General features: G+C 56.1%; 6 protein-coding genes and 1 non-coding gene across 7 annotated transcripts; 2 read left to right on the top strand and 5 right to left on the bottom strand.

The window, feature by feature from the left end:
- Positions 1–779: 779 nt before the first annotated feature.
- On the bottom strand, positions 780–3,462 carry D7B24_007628 (uncharacterized protein; the record flags this gene model as incomplete). The annotated part of the gene is made up of 9 exons (XM_028641734.1): positions 780–823; positions 877–1,771; positions 1,820–1,888; positions 1,937–1,975; positions 2,034–2,592; positions 2,650–2,851; positions 2,908–3,055; positions 3,136–3,181; positions 3,359–3,462. The coding sequence occupies 9 exons, from the start codon at positions 3,460–3,462 to the stop codon at positions 780–782; spliced, it is 2,106 nt and encodes a 701-aa protein (XP_028494401.1).
- A 1,962-nt stretch (positions 3,463–5,424) lies between these two features.
- Positions 5,425–6,470, top strand: D7B24_007627 (uncharacterized protein; the record flags this gene model as incomplete). The annotated part of the gene is made up of 2 exons (XM_028641733.1): positions 5,425–5,965; positions 6,016–6,470. The coding sequence occupies 2 exons, from the start codon at positions 5,425–5,427 to the stop codon at positions 6,468–6,470; spliced, it is 996 nt and encodes a 331-aa protein (XP_028494400.1).
- Positions 6,471–6,665: 195 nt separating this feature from the next.
- Positions 6,666–7,714, bottom strand: D7B24_007626 (uncharacterized protein; the record flags this gene model as incomplete). The annotated part of the gene is made up of 3 exons (XM_028641732.1): positions 6,666–6,719; positions 6,798–7,469; positions 7,544–7,714. The coding sequence occupies 3 exons, from the start codon at positions 7,712–7,714 to the stop codon at positions 6,666–6,668; spliced, it is 897 nt and encodes a 298-aa protein (XP_028494399.1).
- A 1,156-nt stretch (positions 7,715–8,870) lies between these two features.
- Positions 8,871–9,718, bottom strand: D7B24_007625 (uncharacterized protein; the record flags this gene model as incomplete). Its single annotated transcript, XM_028641731.1, has 2 exons — positions 8,871–9,554; positions 9,605–9,718. The coding sequence occupies 2 exons, from the start codon at positions 9,716–9,718 to the stop codon at positions 8,871–8,873; spliced, it is 798 nt and encodes a 265-aa protein (XP_028494398.1).
- Positions 9,719–10,400: 682 nt separating this feature from the next.
- On the bottom strand, positions 10,401–10,499 carry D7B24_007624. The gene has a single exon. It is a non-coding gene; the product is annotated as a tRNA-Leu (tRNA).
- Positions 10,500–11,125: 626 nt separating this feature from the next.
- D7B24_007623 (uncharacterized protein) lies at positions 11,126–12,289 on the bottom strand (the record flags this gene model as incomplete). Its single annotated transcript, XM_028641730.1, has 1 exon — positions 11,126–12,289. One exon carries the CDS (start codon positions 12,287–12,289, stop codon positions 11,126–11,128), a length of 1,164 nt encoding a protein of 387 aa, XP_028494397.1.
- Positions 12,290–12,608: 319 nt separating this feature from the next.
- D7B24_007622 (uncharacterized protein) lies at positions 12,609–13,525 on the top strand (the record flags this gene model as incomplete). The annotated part of the gene is made up of 2 exons (XM_028641729.1): positions 12,609–12,750; positions 12,828–13,525. The coding sequence occupies 2 exons, from the start codon at positions 12,609–12,611 to the stop codon at positions 13,523–13,525; spliced, it is 840 nt and encodes a 279-aa protein (XP_028494396.1).
- Between the last annotated feature and the right edge of the window lie 2,335 nt (positions 13,526–15,860).

Raw genomic sequence — 15,860 nt, 5'->3', positions numbered from 1 at the left:
CGGCTTCTCACTTCTATGTATAGATCGCTTCAGCTCGAGGCCTTCAGCTCGGGGCCTGTGAGGCTCACGGGTTCCCAACGTCATGGCCAGCTGTGAACACGAACTCATGTTCAGGTCGCTGCGCATGCATAGTTTGCCGTCGGCGAGGTGATGCTACTGAGCAAGCCTGCCAAGCGGGTTGCAAAAGAAAATGAGACGTACCGAGTCCGTCCCCATAACTATTCCTACTGTCCAGCTATCCGGCGGCCTTGCATTTCAACAACGGCTCTAGAACTTCATTCTAGGTACAAAGCCGTCCTTTTAAATAGGGTATAGTATGCTGATCTATACATTTAATAGCCACTATAATTTTAGATCTAGTGGGTATCTCGTAGTAGTGTTGTGAAGTCATTCTGGGTAGAGGAGATGGGGTGAAGTATTCAGTTCAGTACGTCTCATTTTCTTTTTGCAACCCGCTTACCTACGTGCTCCAGTGGAACCAGGTTCGCCTTGACAGCGTCGAATGCACTGCCTCTGCAAAGTCGCCAGTTTGCCCTCCCTCCCTCGACAGGCACACGCGACAGGTCAATTCTGCTTCGCGACCGTGCAGACCAACAATTCGACATCACATCCACCCGAAAACGAGCTCGTGAAAACGGGGCCGAGATTTCATTTGAACCTGTACATAGTACACCATCCCGCTGCCATGCCTACCCAATGGAGAGTACCCATACCAACCCAGAGTATGCCTATCCTACAAGGAATAAACCGTAAGGCTTCCTTTCATCAACGCCATTGCATCACGTGAACACATTCGCCGGCTCCATCACACTGCGAATCGTATCTGCATGCATCGTCAGCTCCTTGCTTCGCACAAATAAAAAGAAAAGGACATACCTCGCATGCCGCCGAGCGCCTCGAACGCCGTGGCGTAATTCTCCAGCGTCCCCGAGATGGACCGCAAGCCCGTCTGCAGCCGCGCGAGCAGGCTCTCAACCATGGGCCCGCCCATGCCGGGCTCGGGGTACATGGCCCTCGTCTTGCCGTGGACCATGAGCAGGACGTAGGCGCACTGCATGGCGCAGCAGGCAAACGAGGGCATGGTCCGCGGCGCGACGATGCTCGACGTCGGCGAGAGCGTGCTCGGCGGCAGGCACAGCTGGCCGTCGGCGTTGGGATACGGCAGGTCGTCGAAGGACTGGGCCACGTTGAGGGCGGCCTTGAGGCAGATCTTGGCCGACTGGTGGCTCGTGAAGGGAAAGGCGCTCGCGGCGCAGCCGTGGCCGCTGTCGGAGGAGCGCGGCGAGGAGCGCGGCGGCGAGATGGAGCCGGTGGAGGACGAGCTGGTCGGCGACGTCGTGGACGTTGCGGACGGGAGGGCGACGAGGGTGTTGCAGGCGCAGGACGGCCACTGCCGCAGCAGCTCCGGCGTGCTGTCCGTCTCTTCGGACTTGGCGCGCAGGTCGCAGTGCTTGGTGGTGAAGAGGGGCACGTCCGAGAAGGCGCTGTAGCGGTGGCACTTGATCCGTGCGCTGTTGAGCTTGATGCGCGACATGCAGCGGAACGTTCGCGAGACGACCTCTTCGGACGCGTCGAGCGGTGATGTTGTGGATGCTTGTAGCAGCCATCCGTCGGCTTGTGCTGTCAGGGGCTCGAGGTAGGATTCGAGCTTCTTCATGCGCTCGTATATCGGTGTCATGTCCCCGTTGGCAACGAGCGACTTCTTGAGGTCATTGGCAAATTGTGACGCGGCTAGGATTGCCTGCTGCGATTGGATCATGAGGGGGAAGGCCTGGACACGTCAGATGTGGCCGCGTTGCGGGATCGCGGGGCAACGAACATCAGGATCGCACTTGAGCGTGGGATATTTGGTCGTAAAGGTATGCGCGAAGACGGCAAAGGCGGGATCCTACGCGGTGTGAGCTCTGATACTCCGGCAGGCGAAGGCATGACATACCGAATTATTGACAATGGCGCCTTGGCTGACACAGACATACTGCTCCTCGTCAGTACTGGTACTGGCTTTGATGGTGTCATGGCGGGGCAAAACCTACTGTCATCCACCATATCCTGCGTCGAGCTTCGGTGAACTCATCCTCGATGGTCGAGTTGTGCAAAGACAGCTCCATAGCGGTCACGAGTGCCTGTCCTGCCCGCCGTTGCATCTTCTTGAGGTTGCCCCGCTGTGCATACTCGTAGACGCTGAGGATATCCAACGCGACGATGCACTCGTACTCCATTGGAAGCCCCGGGTGGAAAGGTGCGCGACAGTTGTGGTTCGGTGAACCGTTTAGCGCTTTTGGTGGTTCGATGGATGACTCGGGGATCTCGGCTTCCATCTCGATGGCCTCGATGGCGGACTGCGCTAGGTACTGTGCGTACTGGCGGCGGAAGACGACAGCATCGTGCGAGGTGGGATTGATGTCGTTGGCGCAAGGGATAAGGGCGAGGATGGCGCATATCGCCAGCGTGATTGGCGTTGACGGCTCGAACCCGGTTTCGAACGCTTCTGCGCCGTTCTGAAAGTACGGGATGGGCTGGTCGATGGGGACAGCCGTGGGTGGCGGCAGAATAGGGAGGTACTGGTGCAGGAAGACGTAGTACGCATCAAGACTGGGCGCGGGGTGTTAGAGCCCAACTGATCGGCAGAGACACACGAGGGGAGCTTACATGTCGCGGTCATTCCTGTACGTCCTCACCATGGGGACGGTGAGACTGGCGAAACCGAGAGAGGCTTCCGACGTGCTGTCGCCGCTCGCCTCCTCTGGCATGTCCATGAAGAGGCTGTCGAAGATGAAGTCGCTGTCCGGGAACACATCTTGGAGTTGCTTGAGCCCAGCACCGGGGTCGATGTAGTCTTGGATCAAAATGGCTGCGACAGGGGGTGGTCAGCAACAGCACGTGGCCGCGTTGCGACGGCATGCTTACGCTGCGAGGGAACCTCTTCTTGCGGCGGCTCCAGTGAGAAGAGCGCGGCCTGCTGCGCAAGCTCGTCGCACGTCTTCTGCTTTTTCCGGATGCGGGCGCCTCCGCGTCGACTGGGTCGATACTGACAGTCTCGGGATCGGGTCTGGCACTGCGGGACTGTCAGAAGAGGTTCTCACAAGAGGAGAGTCTCAAGACCTCAGTTCAGGCCAAGTCTGCACTCCCACGTACACTCGCACAAGGCTTGCCGCCATCGCATCTTGTTCTAGAGGCGCGACTTGGTCATGTCAGCCAGTGTTGGGCCATTCGATCACCGATTCCCACTGTGGATGGGGTTCGGCAAGGCGGATCATCCTTCGCGGGGGTCTGTCTCCTCAGACGTCGGTGACATCAAACTGTCAGGGGTCCACGGGTCGGTGCATCGTGACAGCGAGAGGAGCGGGTGCGCGCTTACCATGCCAGACACGCAATCTTGACAGGGGGCGTTGCGAACTTTTTCTTCGCAGATGTCGTTGGGGCGACAGCAGGCTGCGCGACTACTTCGGCAGAGGCGCTCATCTGAATGTCGACCCAGGGATGGGTTGGGGCGGGGGAAAGCCGGAGTCCGAGGCGTGTTCGTATTGCCGCCGATTGATGTGGGCTAGATGTACAATCGCGTGGCTGAAGCCGAAAGGTCCTCTGAAGCGTGGATGGGCTGGCAAAAGAAACGTTGACGGTGGGTTTGGTGTTTTCTCGTGAGATGAGTAACAAGCATGAGATCGCCTCATGTTGGGAACCCCGGATCCACGAGTGCCTGCCTTGCGTCGCGAGCGCTTAAGTAAGCTGAACTTACATGCTGCTAAGTCACGTGGAGACGTGCCTCATTGTGTCAAGCGGGTGGCTTGTGTGTGGCAATGAGCGGCCGCTAATTGGTTCCACGTCCGAGAATTCCATTTTGGGGTCGTTGCAGGAACCTCGCCGACCTTTCCACTCCTCCATCCTCTCACACCTACAAACCACATGCCTGAATCGACCATCCATCGTGGTGAGCTGTATCAGCGTCTTCTCATCAAAGGCACAGCAAATGCACCAAAGTTATACGTTGCGCATTAGTCAGCTACAGGTTTTGTCATCGGACCACGTTTTGAATAATCAATCTTCACCCTTTCAGTTGGTCGGCCATCCGACGGTGCAAACGCCCTGCATCGTTTCTTCTTCACCTTCTGACTGCGGCGATGATAACGGATATGGCCCCAGCTGCTTGAAGCCTTACTCTTCCATCCGGAGGGCTGAGACTGTCTGACCTCAAGGATATGACGACTCTGTCCAGGCTCAAGCAACATTGCCACAGTCCATCCCAGAGACGCCGCCAGTGACTCAGCTCATGAGGGCAGCGCCGTGCTGTGATGAGTGGCCTGCATAATCTTCGACCCAATCATTCAGGCAGAACCACTTCAACAAGAAGTAAGCAGGCATGCACGTGCGTTACGTCATCTTGGCATGCGATGTCGGCGCCTGGGCTTCATCCCGAGCACGTTCAGTCATGCGAGATTCTGCAGGTCGAACGGAATTAATGTTGGACGCCGCCAAAACGCCATAGCCCGGCCTTTGCGGCTCCACGAGGTCGATACCGGGAATAATTGTCGTATCTGCTCAATGCGAGAACAGGGCTTCGTCTCCGCCAGACGTAGTAGATTGACCACGAATCCCTACTCATCTCGCAGCAACAGGCCCCGCAACAACAATGCAAAGAACCTCGTCATGTCAGCGACGCCGCCTTGCATACGTCAGCGACTTGCCATCATGAGATCAAACACCTCAGCACTTCAAGCGCATTCAGGTATTCATACATTGTCTGTCCACTCGTCGAGTGGCCTATGGCCAGCGGTCGGGTAGGTTACCGCACGCGACGGGGATTCGGAATGACTGATAGGGCTGCTGGGGCTGAGACGGGCGCACTAGGATCTATCCTCACATATGAAATAAGTCTGCGAGGCCGTCAGCCCAATCTAATATCGATTCGCAAGCCTTTGTGAAAGCAGGGCCGGCGCCTGGGCCGAATGGCAGACGAATTGAGCTGACGTGAGCCGCTTGCTAGCGAAACCCCCTCCTCGTAATCCACCTTTGGAGGATTCAACGACCTCGGCCTATAATGTGTTGTCGTTTCGCCAACATTCATACAGTTACGACTTACCTTTTTGGGTATGACTACCTCGAATGCTCTGGACCGTTGACGACGCCCGTACTGAGTACGCGGAAGTGAGCGCGGAGACATGGATCGGCAGCAACGCATAATGCCATGCCACACACGTAACTCGCGAAGCCGCCGATGCTCGTCGGGATTAGCAGCAAATCCGATGCAATGTGACTGTATGGTAACCCGGGCGGGTATAAAGCAGATCCGATCTCCTCCCGGGCCCAAGGTTGGCATTGACGAGTCGTCAACTACTGCTGCGATTTGTTCATTTACTCGTAGGACGCTCCCAACTCACTGCAAAACTTCGCCGCCTCTGTCAACGCATACATCAGATCCAGTCCAACATGTCTGCCGACGGAATGCTTGCATACGCTGCGCCCTCGCTATTCCAACCCCATCGCGCGCGAGATGCCATTCGTGACGCTCACATCGGCAAGATTTCTCCCCTTCTCTGTTACTACGCTGGTCTCTCCTCTCTCCCCGTCACCCGCTTTCTCGCCCCCTTTGGCTTTGATGCCGTCTGGATCGACTGGGAGCACTCCTCCTGCAATGTTGAGACCATGACAAGTATGGTGCATGAGGCCATCTTCATGAGCCAGGGCCGCACCATACCCTGGGTTCGCGTTCCTGGACACGACCATGCCGCCATTGGCTACGCTCTGGATGCTGGTGCTAGTATTGTCATCCCCCAGGTCGACACTGTCGAGCAGGCAAAGCACGTCATATCAGCCGCGAAGTTCGGTACCAAGCAAAACGGCTCGCGTTCTGCGCCGCCGTTCCGCCTCATCCCCTTCGTCACCGACCACGCCTACGACGGCCAGGGTGACATCCACAAGGCGCTTAATAACCAAGCTGCCATCATGATTCAAATTGAGTCTCTGGAAGGTAAATCTAGTTCTACTAGTCTACTCGCCAGCAGGTGACTGACGATGCAGGTATCAACAACCTCGACGATATTCTCACAGCCTGCCCCGACATCGACGTCGTCTGGCTCGGCACCCTCGACGCACGCATCAGCATGAATCTTCCTGGAAACAGCGGCCTCGGCGGCAGCGAGCCTGAATGGACGACCGCCGTCGAGAAGTTCCGCGCCGTGCTCGACAAGCACGACAAGCCATATGCTGGATTCGCCATACCCGTGGCACCTTATGGAACGCCGGAGAAGTTCAAGGAGGCAGCCAAGCGGATGAGCTTCATGACGTTTACGGCTGACGTTATGCACCTCATGGCACTGGGTCAAGACCTGCAGAATGCGAGGGGACTACTCGCGGAGGTGAAGACGGAGAAGGAGACCAAGACCAGCAACGGAGAAGTCCAAGCCAACGGCAGTGCCGCGACAGTGGCTACCAATGGTCACGGAGGGAATGGCGAAACTGTGATCGAAGCTTGAACACAGGATGGACAACAATGCGCAGCCATGTGTACACGATAGACTAGTAGCGAGTCAATTGCATAGGATAAGACCGCGTCAAACTCTTTCCCCTCATCAGCTTGCCTTGTCTTCCCTCGATAAGCCTCAGCGCTTTCACATGAATCGAAACTGGCGGTGAGTGGAGAACCTTCGGTCATCTTGTGCCCAACTCAATCAGCTGCACTGCGAGTAGTAAGGCGGCGACACGGCCTTACACGTGTACGGAGACTATCACACGTCAGCATCATGCCCTCTACAACCCGTCTCGTAGCACCCGCGCCACACCACGACCATGGGTAAACTCACCGCGCAGACGGTACACCCCTTGTAGTCCTGCCCACCACACTGTCCAAACTGCTGCACCGAGCATGCCGCAGGCGGGGCGCCCGCCGTCGGCGCCGGCGGCGCCACGGCTGTTCCCGTCGTCCCGGAGCCCGGCTTACACGTCACTTCGCACCCGCTCTTGCACCCCTGGCCCGCAACGATGCTCCTGCCACCGCTGGCAACGGCCGGGCCGGGGATCTTGTACGACGTCGTGGGCTGGTAGATGCTGAACAGGATGCCGGGGTCGGTGGCCGCGTAGGCGCCGGGGAACCGGACCGTCGCGGGCTTGTTGGTGCCCGTGCCGCCGGCAATGGTGATCTGGTAGCAGGTCATGTAGAACTGGGCGCCCTTGGGCTGGGACGCCACGTGCAGGGCGACGACCTCGGCGCGCAGCAGGTAGTCGCCGTTCTCGAGGTCGGCGGGGATCTTGACGTCCATGCGCCCGCAGCAGGCGTTCAGGTCCTTGACGCCCCAGTTGTCCTCGTCGGCCTTCGCGGCGCCGGACTTGGCGGACCAGCCGTTCTCGTGGATCTTGAACCAGCCGCTGGAGCCGTCGGCGGTGGAGGCGTCTGAGACCTTGGAGAGGTAGACGATGACGGGGCCGAAGTGGTTGCCGCCGATGGCTTCGTTGGCGCAGTTGCGATCGCCGTTTTGCTGGCCTGTGTTAGTGGCTGGATCTGGGCAGACCAAGGCGAAAGGCAGGGTTGTGTTGAGAGGGTTATACGTACCGCATGCATCTCGACAGTGACAGTCCCGCCGGCCTTGACGGGACACTTGCCACCCCTGCCGCTTGTGCCGCCGACATTACAGACAATGTTGGTGCTTGTCACATCCTCAACCGGGCTATTGTTAGGCGGGAGACGCGCACACTGGGAGCCGTGGCCATGGTCAGCAGTCATCAGGCGACAAGGAATGAGGTGAAACATATATAATCAACTCCATCCACCCAAAGCTGCTGAAAGGTAGAGTGGGCAATGGCTTGGCTTGCAAAAGAAGCCAGAATTGCAACGACGTAGGATTTCATGCTGAGGCTCAGCAGTGATCTGCGAATCAAGAAAGCTTATTTATGAGGACTTGACGTCTGCCCCCAGAGTCAAATCACGACATCAGCAAACATGGGACAGTTCTCGCATTTGTACCTCAAGCCGGGTTTGCGGCACAGCGAGGAGGCATCGCGATGACCAAAGATGACCAAGATGTGCTACCGGCGCGCCCGGGCACCTCCTCTCCCTGTTGACCAACTTCTTGACTCCAGGTAATCTATCGCGCGGACTTTGGCGCCAGTCAGAGCGTCCAGAAGCCTCGCGATATTGGCAGCAACCACGATATCACACAGACCGTGGTTGCAGTGCATCCTTCAACGGCGACCACGCGACTCGGCAGATGTCTCGCTCCACCAACGGGCTTGCTTAGGCGACAGTACCCCAGACTTGGCGGGGCCGGCTGAATGCCATGCATGGAAGTCGACTATGTTCAAGGCGGTGCTTATAAGAGGCTGCACGCACTGTTTGCAGTGCAATTTATGCGGGACGTCGGGTGAGATGTCACGGCTGGTAAAGCTCCGTGGCCAGAAACGGTGGGATGTGAAGCGTGAAACTGCCCACGTTGTCATGACTGAATGGATATTGTCTAACCTCATCGATTTGTCTGCAATAACCTGTGTTACTCGAAAATAGAATCACATTTTCTTTTGTGCTGGTTTTCTGCGTTTCCCACGACTGAGGGTGGACTTGGGAGAACGTAAAACATACAAGCGGATCACAACCAGTTCAAAGAATAAATCATTTGTGCTTCGATCCGCTCACTACACCAGGAAGCATATTAACCCAAAGAGAAGGTACTCCGATCAGAAAAAGTACCCCGCGATAGGATCAGCGGATCAAGGCCTGACACAGTAGCTACGTGCAAACCCCCTACAAAGAGTCGCACCATTGGAGGAAATCCTGCTCCATTCTTCACTCAAGCTGGCATCCATGTCTCTCACATGACGGATCTTGCAATTTCACCACCCCCTCTCCTCGCATGACCAACATCAAGCAAGGTGGATCAGCCAGTTCAGTAGAGAGCCTGCCCACCCGTAGCACTGATGACCTGCCCAGTGATCCACCCCGCCTCGGGCCTGCAAATCCAAGCAACAACAGACGCGAACTCTTCCGGCGTGCCGACCCTGTGCTCCAGCGGCGTGTTCTTGCAGATCCCGTCGACCACGCCCGGGATCAGCTTCTCCGTCTGCCAGAGAAGCTCGCTGTCGACGGTCCCCGGCGTGACGCAGTTGACGGTCGTGCCGTTGCCGCCGAGCTCGTGGGCAAGATGGCGCGTCACGGCCTCGAGCCCGGCCTTGCTAGCGCCGTATACGGTCAGCCCACGAAAGGTCTGGCGCGCGGCAAGGGAGGAGATATTGACTATGCGGGCTTTCGGCGGCAGGTGGGGCTGGACGGCTTGGGACATGAGGAGAGGGCCCTGGAGGTTGGTGGCTAGCACAGAAGTGATGTGTTCCGGCGTCACGTCGGCGAGGATGGCGGGGGGCGCGATGCCGGCGTTGTTTACGAGTATGTCTATGATAAGAGGAGACGGGGCACGCCACTCTTCCAGGGCGGCAACGATCCCGCTCGGGCCAGTGGGCGATGAGATGTCAGCGCGGAAAGTGAATACCGCGGGTTTGTGAGGAAGATTGCAGATGCGCGTAGCGAGGTTGGCTGCGCGATCGCTGCTCGATTCTGTTAGGTGATGGATGATGATCTGGTGAGAGCTATTAGAGGGGTTTCATTTAGTATGAATGTCTAACTTACATCTGCTCCCTCACTCGCGAGCTTCCAGGCAACAGCAGCACCGATGCCGCGGGCCGACCCTGTGATCAGGGCCGTCTTGCCAAGCAGTGGAAGCGTTGTACCACTGTCTGTCATGGTGAAATAGGTGATGTGAGAAACTCTGAAAGCCAAGTGCAGCGGGATAAGAGTTGAGTGATGAAGGGGGGCAATTCAACACTGCCGCCCAATTTCTAGCAAACGATCGAGGGCTAGGACAGACCTGTGTCCTCTCAGCCGACGACACGCATGATGGACCAGTCTGCTGTGTCACCCCAGAAACTGATAGAATGGTAGCTATTGTGCACAGCCTTGCCGATGTATGGCGACAGACCCGCAGGTCCCCTCTGCTCTCCGTCTCGCTTCCGAAAGAGGGGAATGTAAGAGTCACGAATCAGGGTCCAGGGCCATGATCCGATATCTCCGTCATGATGGACCTTTGCTACTGGGATGAGAGGCAAGTGTCTCCTCTCCGGCCGACGTCGAAACTTCTCCAATGTGGAACCTTCGGAAGGTGAGTATGATCTGCAACCACCCTGGTGGTCATTCATTGACGCACTGTTTCAATCGACCAAGTTTCAATACCCGAGGTCGTGTGGTTGTAGGACGGCTGTGGAATGGGATTTGAGATCTGGTATCAAGAGCTCCCACGACAGCAAAACACAGCGCGTCGTTCAGAAACGGTTATTGCTCATGCCACTTGATGTAGAAGAATACTGTTCTTAACGCGGCTACTTTCAAAGTGAAAGATAACTCGACTACAATGGCAAAAATATCATGTTGATGAGGACGAGACTCGAACTCGCGCGGGTTGCCCCACCAGGAAATCTAGTTAAGGTAGACCTTAACCTGGCGCCATAACCAACTCGGCCACCTCACCAATTGATGACAGTCGCAACCGGTAACAGTCATTATTATTCCACCACTAAACGATCTCGTGCCGTAAGAACTAAAACGAGACCATGGCGACACTCTACTTGATCTTCGATGCTGATCGAAGGGGTTTCGTTTCAAAATGTCTTCTTTCTTCTGAAAAGGTTTAACAGCTGTGGATCCTCAGTTTTATGTACAGTATACCGCATACCTCTTGGCTATGCAAGGTAGGTATTGAAGATCTGCAATCAACAGATTGTGGTTGATGTCAACTGACAGCCAGCGCCTGAAGGTCCATTGACCATGACTGAGGACAGCACAAGAGTCCATGATCATACAGAAGAAAAAAAGGCACACATGTGATAATACCGTGCCAGACGCGGTTACTTTTGTGCATCGTTGGTCTTCGTTCGTCGATACGTTTTAATGATATGGTATCAACTCCGAATTCCAAATGTTTCCCTGTGCAAAACTCTTCCTTGATGCTCCTCCGAGCGTCTTAGTGGTTGTCTGCCAAGGGCAATGCTGTCAGCGCAACGCCCCTGAAAGGAGCACAATATGGCCTTGTCATCGGGTGAATGAAAGGTCACAGGCTTGACGCGGTATACAATCGGCAGACCAACCTGGCCTCGTTTACTGTTCGAAAATATAAATCTCCACGGACTCCGGCTCTTGGCCCATAACAGGAAGAGGCAGGACGTCCTGCTCGGCCACAAACCATCCCCCCTTTGACATGAGGTCAAATAATGCCTTCTCTGATTCGTGCCGAGGTTTCGTTGCAAGCAGAACACGCGTCGTCGCGATTTCCCCCGCGGGCACATGGTTCTGATTGGCACCGTGCAACGCCGTCAGGGTGCCAACCAACGCCGGTAGCATGTCGACGTTGTATGTGCAGTCACTCAAAACAATGAGATGCCAGAAATTCTCTTGCACGCGTGGGCCAAACTTGCCCTTTCGCCCATCCTCCCAGTCGAGACTCTCAAATGAGGGTATTTGCTGGGCCTCGCTGGGCAACGTTGATGCGAGACAATCAATGTTGGCTTGCGTCCTGTCCTCAGCCTCGGGGAGATCTGTCAGCAGCAGCTGCGATGACTGCCTTTGTGGACCGGAAAGTAGAGCAGCGATGCCTAGACCCAGAATGCCCACACCGCAACCCAACTCCATAATATGAAGAGGGCCATCAGAGGCCAGCACCTGCGTCAATTTCGGAAGGGTTCCGCTGTTCGCAGAAGACGTCCTATTCTCCAGGAGGAGCGACGTCGCAACAACGCCGGCGTCCCAGATATGGCGCGCGATGCTCTCCCCAATGTCTTCTTCGACCTGAACAAAGGACGGCGCCTCTTCGCTGCCGATGCGTAGTCTTCGGAACGAGACATGAGGCGCTTCCACGTCAGGATAGTGAACGTCCGCCCAGACGGGCATGATGCGACCGCAGCCATCGGATCGAAGGGATGACACGACATCCCTGGTACTGCCTGCCCAAGCCTGTGCAGTGGGGAAGACAAAAACACGAAGGTCGGTGCTGGAGCAGATGCCCAGAGGCAGGTCTGTCTTGATGACCCTTGTTCGTGGTCGCCATTCAAGAATCTGAGAGGTCTTGATGTCCGACGGCTGGGGCTTGCCACCTTTGGCGTCAACTGAAGCTGCATAGGCGCCTACTTTCAACTTGATGGGGGCTTCAGGGCTGAGAAAGGAGTCTCCGAGGTCCGTGGTGATGGTCAGGACGACATGGACTGATGATGCCCCACGTTGGTCGGTGGAGAGGGCCGGCGGCCGCAAGAGGCGGATGTAATGCATCGCGTAGCGGAGGCGGGGATACAAATCTGGAGATCCCTCACGAGCAGATGCGTTTCATCTGATGGCGTCATGCAACTGAATACGTGAGCGCGGCCATCTCGTCGACCATGTCCTTAGTCTATGGGTAGAAGCTTCTCAGATGTTGAGATATCGTGGAAATGGATGACACTGTAGGATTAGTCACCCCATTTTCCGCAGGGCAAGGACCCCCTGTACTCCAGGACGGACCACGAGACGACTCAATCGCCATTCCTTTTCGCTTCAACATCAAAGACATGCAGCTACCACCACAAGAGCAATCACAGCATCCGCGATCGCAATGCACCCCACGAACATGAGCGATATCGCATGCAAGCGCATCGAAAAAGCGCCATCAAAAGTCGGAGGTCGCCGTTATCAGCGGCCAGCGACCAGTGATGACCCCGCGGGCAGCCCCGATAAGGACGCCGTCAGACTCAGCTGTCGACGCCGCCAGCAGAATATATCCATCGCCATGGCTCAGGCAGAGCTCGACTGACCACTGACTTTGACCTCGCAGCACAGACACTGCGATCATCTGCTAACTCTTTCGCCATCATGCCGTCCCACACATCCAAAGAGCTGCTGGCAGCCCTTCTCAAGACGACCGAGGCCGACATCATCCCCCTGACGCGCGAGGGCGTCACGTCGGGCAGCAAAGTCTTCGGCGCCGCGATCCTCTCCGCCGCCTCCCTGGCACCCTACACCGTCGCCACCAACGACGAGCGCACCTCGCCCCTCCTCCACGGCGAAATTAACTGCATCCAAAAGTTCTACACCGTCTCCCACCCGGACCCCGCCTCGCGGCCGAGCCCTGGCGACGACTGCGTCTTCTTCGCCACCCACGAGCCCTGCAGCCTCTGCCTCAGCGGCATCACCTGGTCCGGCTTCAAGGAGCTCTACTTCCTCTTCACGTACGAGGACAGCCGGGACCGCTTCGCCATACCCTACGACCTCGAGATCCTGGAAGAGGTGTTCCGCGTCAAGGCCGAGGGCGAGACGGACGCGGCGCTGTCCCGGCGCGCGCTGTACAATAGGAGCAACAAGTTCTTTGAGGCGCGGAGCCTAGGGGATTTGGTGGAGGACCTGGAAGACGCTGCTGAGCGGGAGCACTGGGCGGCCGAGGTCGAGCGCGTCAAGGCCCTCTACGACGGGCTCAGCAAGACATATCAAGAGGGCAAGAAGTCTGGAGCCGCAACGTCGAGCACGTGGAAGTAGCATGTTGTGGTCGGCCGAGTGGTCGCCTTGAACCGCGGGGGGAGGACCCTTGATTGTAGAACGTGCGGGTACGGGTCTGGTTTGCCTCCAAACGTGAAGGGCGTTCTGCAAGGGGGCAATATATCCTTCGTAACAGTCTTGGAGTTCGCCGCACTGTGTCGTCGCACGAGTTTTGCTAGTAGCCCGACGTATCACGGTCCTCACGGCCGCGACCCCGCGGGCTACCAGTTCATGCATGCATGCGGCGCAGCAGAGCATGGTGTGACCACGCGGCTGACAGGCTGTGTTCACGTCGTCGGCTGGTGCTGGGGAGCACATGGTTGCCAAGGGAGGACAAGTCTAGGAGCTGAGGATGAGCAGCGTGACACGGATCAGACCATTAGTTCGACGTGGCTGAGGGTGGCCTTGGTGAGACTGAAAAGGGCCCGTTGCACGGGGGGGCGGGGGCGTTGTATTACAGGCATGGCGTAAGGCAAAGCACCGGGCAGGAGATTATATGACTGAGACTTCGAGCTCTGATTTCGTGTTTGCTAGGTCACTTACTTGAAATTACTTGGAGTAAGATCATTCTGCCCGTGACTGTGGGCGTATGCCCGCGGCAGCAGAAGTAGGTCAAGATAGAACTCAACACAATAGATCAACCGGCCTAGATGAAAGGCGCGCAATATGAAGTTTCAGAAGATACTGATACATCAACTCGATATCACGACCTTGGGACATTAGCGAGGACATATGCTAACCGGAGCGTCGTGTATCAGATCACTAGGTGGTCCAATGCTTCTACAATCAGGGTAGGGATATTCATGTATCGGCATGATATAAGGTAAGTGATACGTATGAGCCTGGACTTCAGATTATCTTACAAGCTGTATGGCGCATTGTAGAGCCTTGCCTCTCGCTATGAACTATCACTTCTGATTCCTTCAAGAGGGTTTGAGAAGTATTGACTAAGACTTCTATCGACTCCAAGAATGGCATAGAACAGCTACAGAGACACGAGGAAATACGTCTCTTTCTCCTCGTATCCCTTCTCCTATCCCATCTTCCAATTATCGGATCTCTTGGACTGTCTCATGGAATTGGTCACCAGCTATATACAACAGAACTGCAAATATAAATCTCGCCACCAACGCACTCCGTTTTGTATAGCTTTTGAAACATAACCTCTTCAAATTCACCGTCTTCATATCGATAATCATGACTTTTACCTGACATACGAGACCTGAGAGGACACAGATCTCATTCAATGGTTTCAAAATCCACACAGGTAGTCTTTGCTCGTTACTCGCAACATCTGACTTAAGGCGTTGAATATCTAACCGAACCTGTTCCTCATCAGACGGATAAAAGCTGCGGCGTGGCGCTTGAGAGCAACAAAGGTACTCAATACATGCATTTATTTCAAAAACTTCAGACGCGGCTTTCGCAGTTGCAGTGTGTTCAGTCCAGTCTCAAGAATAAAAACTCGTTTTCAATGTACGTGAGCTGTATTATTTTGGTCATCAAGCTTGACTGATATGTCTTAGTGACAGACTGTTTCTGCTTATCTCCAAGAGCACTCGAGCTAATTCATGATGTCCTCAGTGACTTTGCCAGAGCTCTTTGGTCTCCATAGCAAGTTGACCTACGAGTTGTGGTCATGAACATGTACCGAATATGCAAGCCTTTTGCGCGCATCGCCAGGAAGCTGGAAACGGCGCGCAGCACGAATCAAACTGGCTTCGGCATCAAGTGACATATGACTAGCAGCCAAGATCAGTAATACGAACACGAGAGATTCGCAGAGCCCGAGTCACTTGAAACTTCCTCGCAGCATGAGCCTGGAGTGCGTAAGTCGTCCATCATGACGAACCTCGTTCCATTGCCAGCATCAGTAGATCATACGCCGTGGCCCTCACGGACGGCTAACCTTATGTCCCGCAACGCCGTCACAGCAGGCATGCGCTCGCCGTCAGGCCACTATTCAAGCGCACCATGAGGCCATCAGCAGATCACGTCGGCCAAGTCTAGGTTCACGTCCAGCCGTGCGCAAAGTCTACGATACCACCCACGACAAAGCTCGCAACCGTGACACTACAGCTGGGCCATTTCGCACGCGATACACCGCCCGCACAAAACTCTGCTCCCCATGCGGACGATGCTCGATGCAAGCACACCGACTCGCACGTCGAGCGCCGCATCACACACCAACGGCCAACTTGAGGATAGGAGCGTGTCAGGGTGAGAAGAGGGGGGTGTGCATAAACCCTCTTGCCGGGGTCCCAGTGTCGGCCGCATTGGCCAGCAGGCCCCTAGACCCGGATGACGTTGGTGCGTGGCCCGCAACGAGCAGGCC

Source organism: Verticillium nonalfalfae, assembly GCF_003724135.2.
Source record: "Verticillium nonalfalfae strain VnAa140/NRRL 66861 chromosome Unknown scaffold_61, whole genome shotgun sequence".
Taxonomy (NCBI): domain Eukaryota; kingdom Fungi; phylum Ascomycota; class Sordariomycetes; order Glomerellales; family Plectosphaerellaceae; genus Verticillium; species Verticillium nonalfalfae.
The sequence above is the reverse complement of the archived record's forward strand: the minus strand, read 5'-3'. Positions and strand labels throughout refer to the sequence as shown.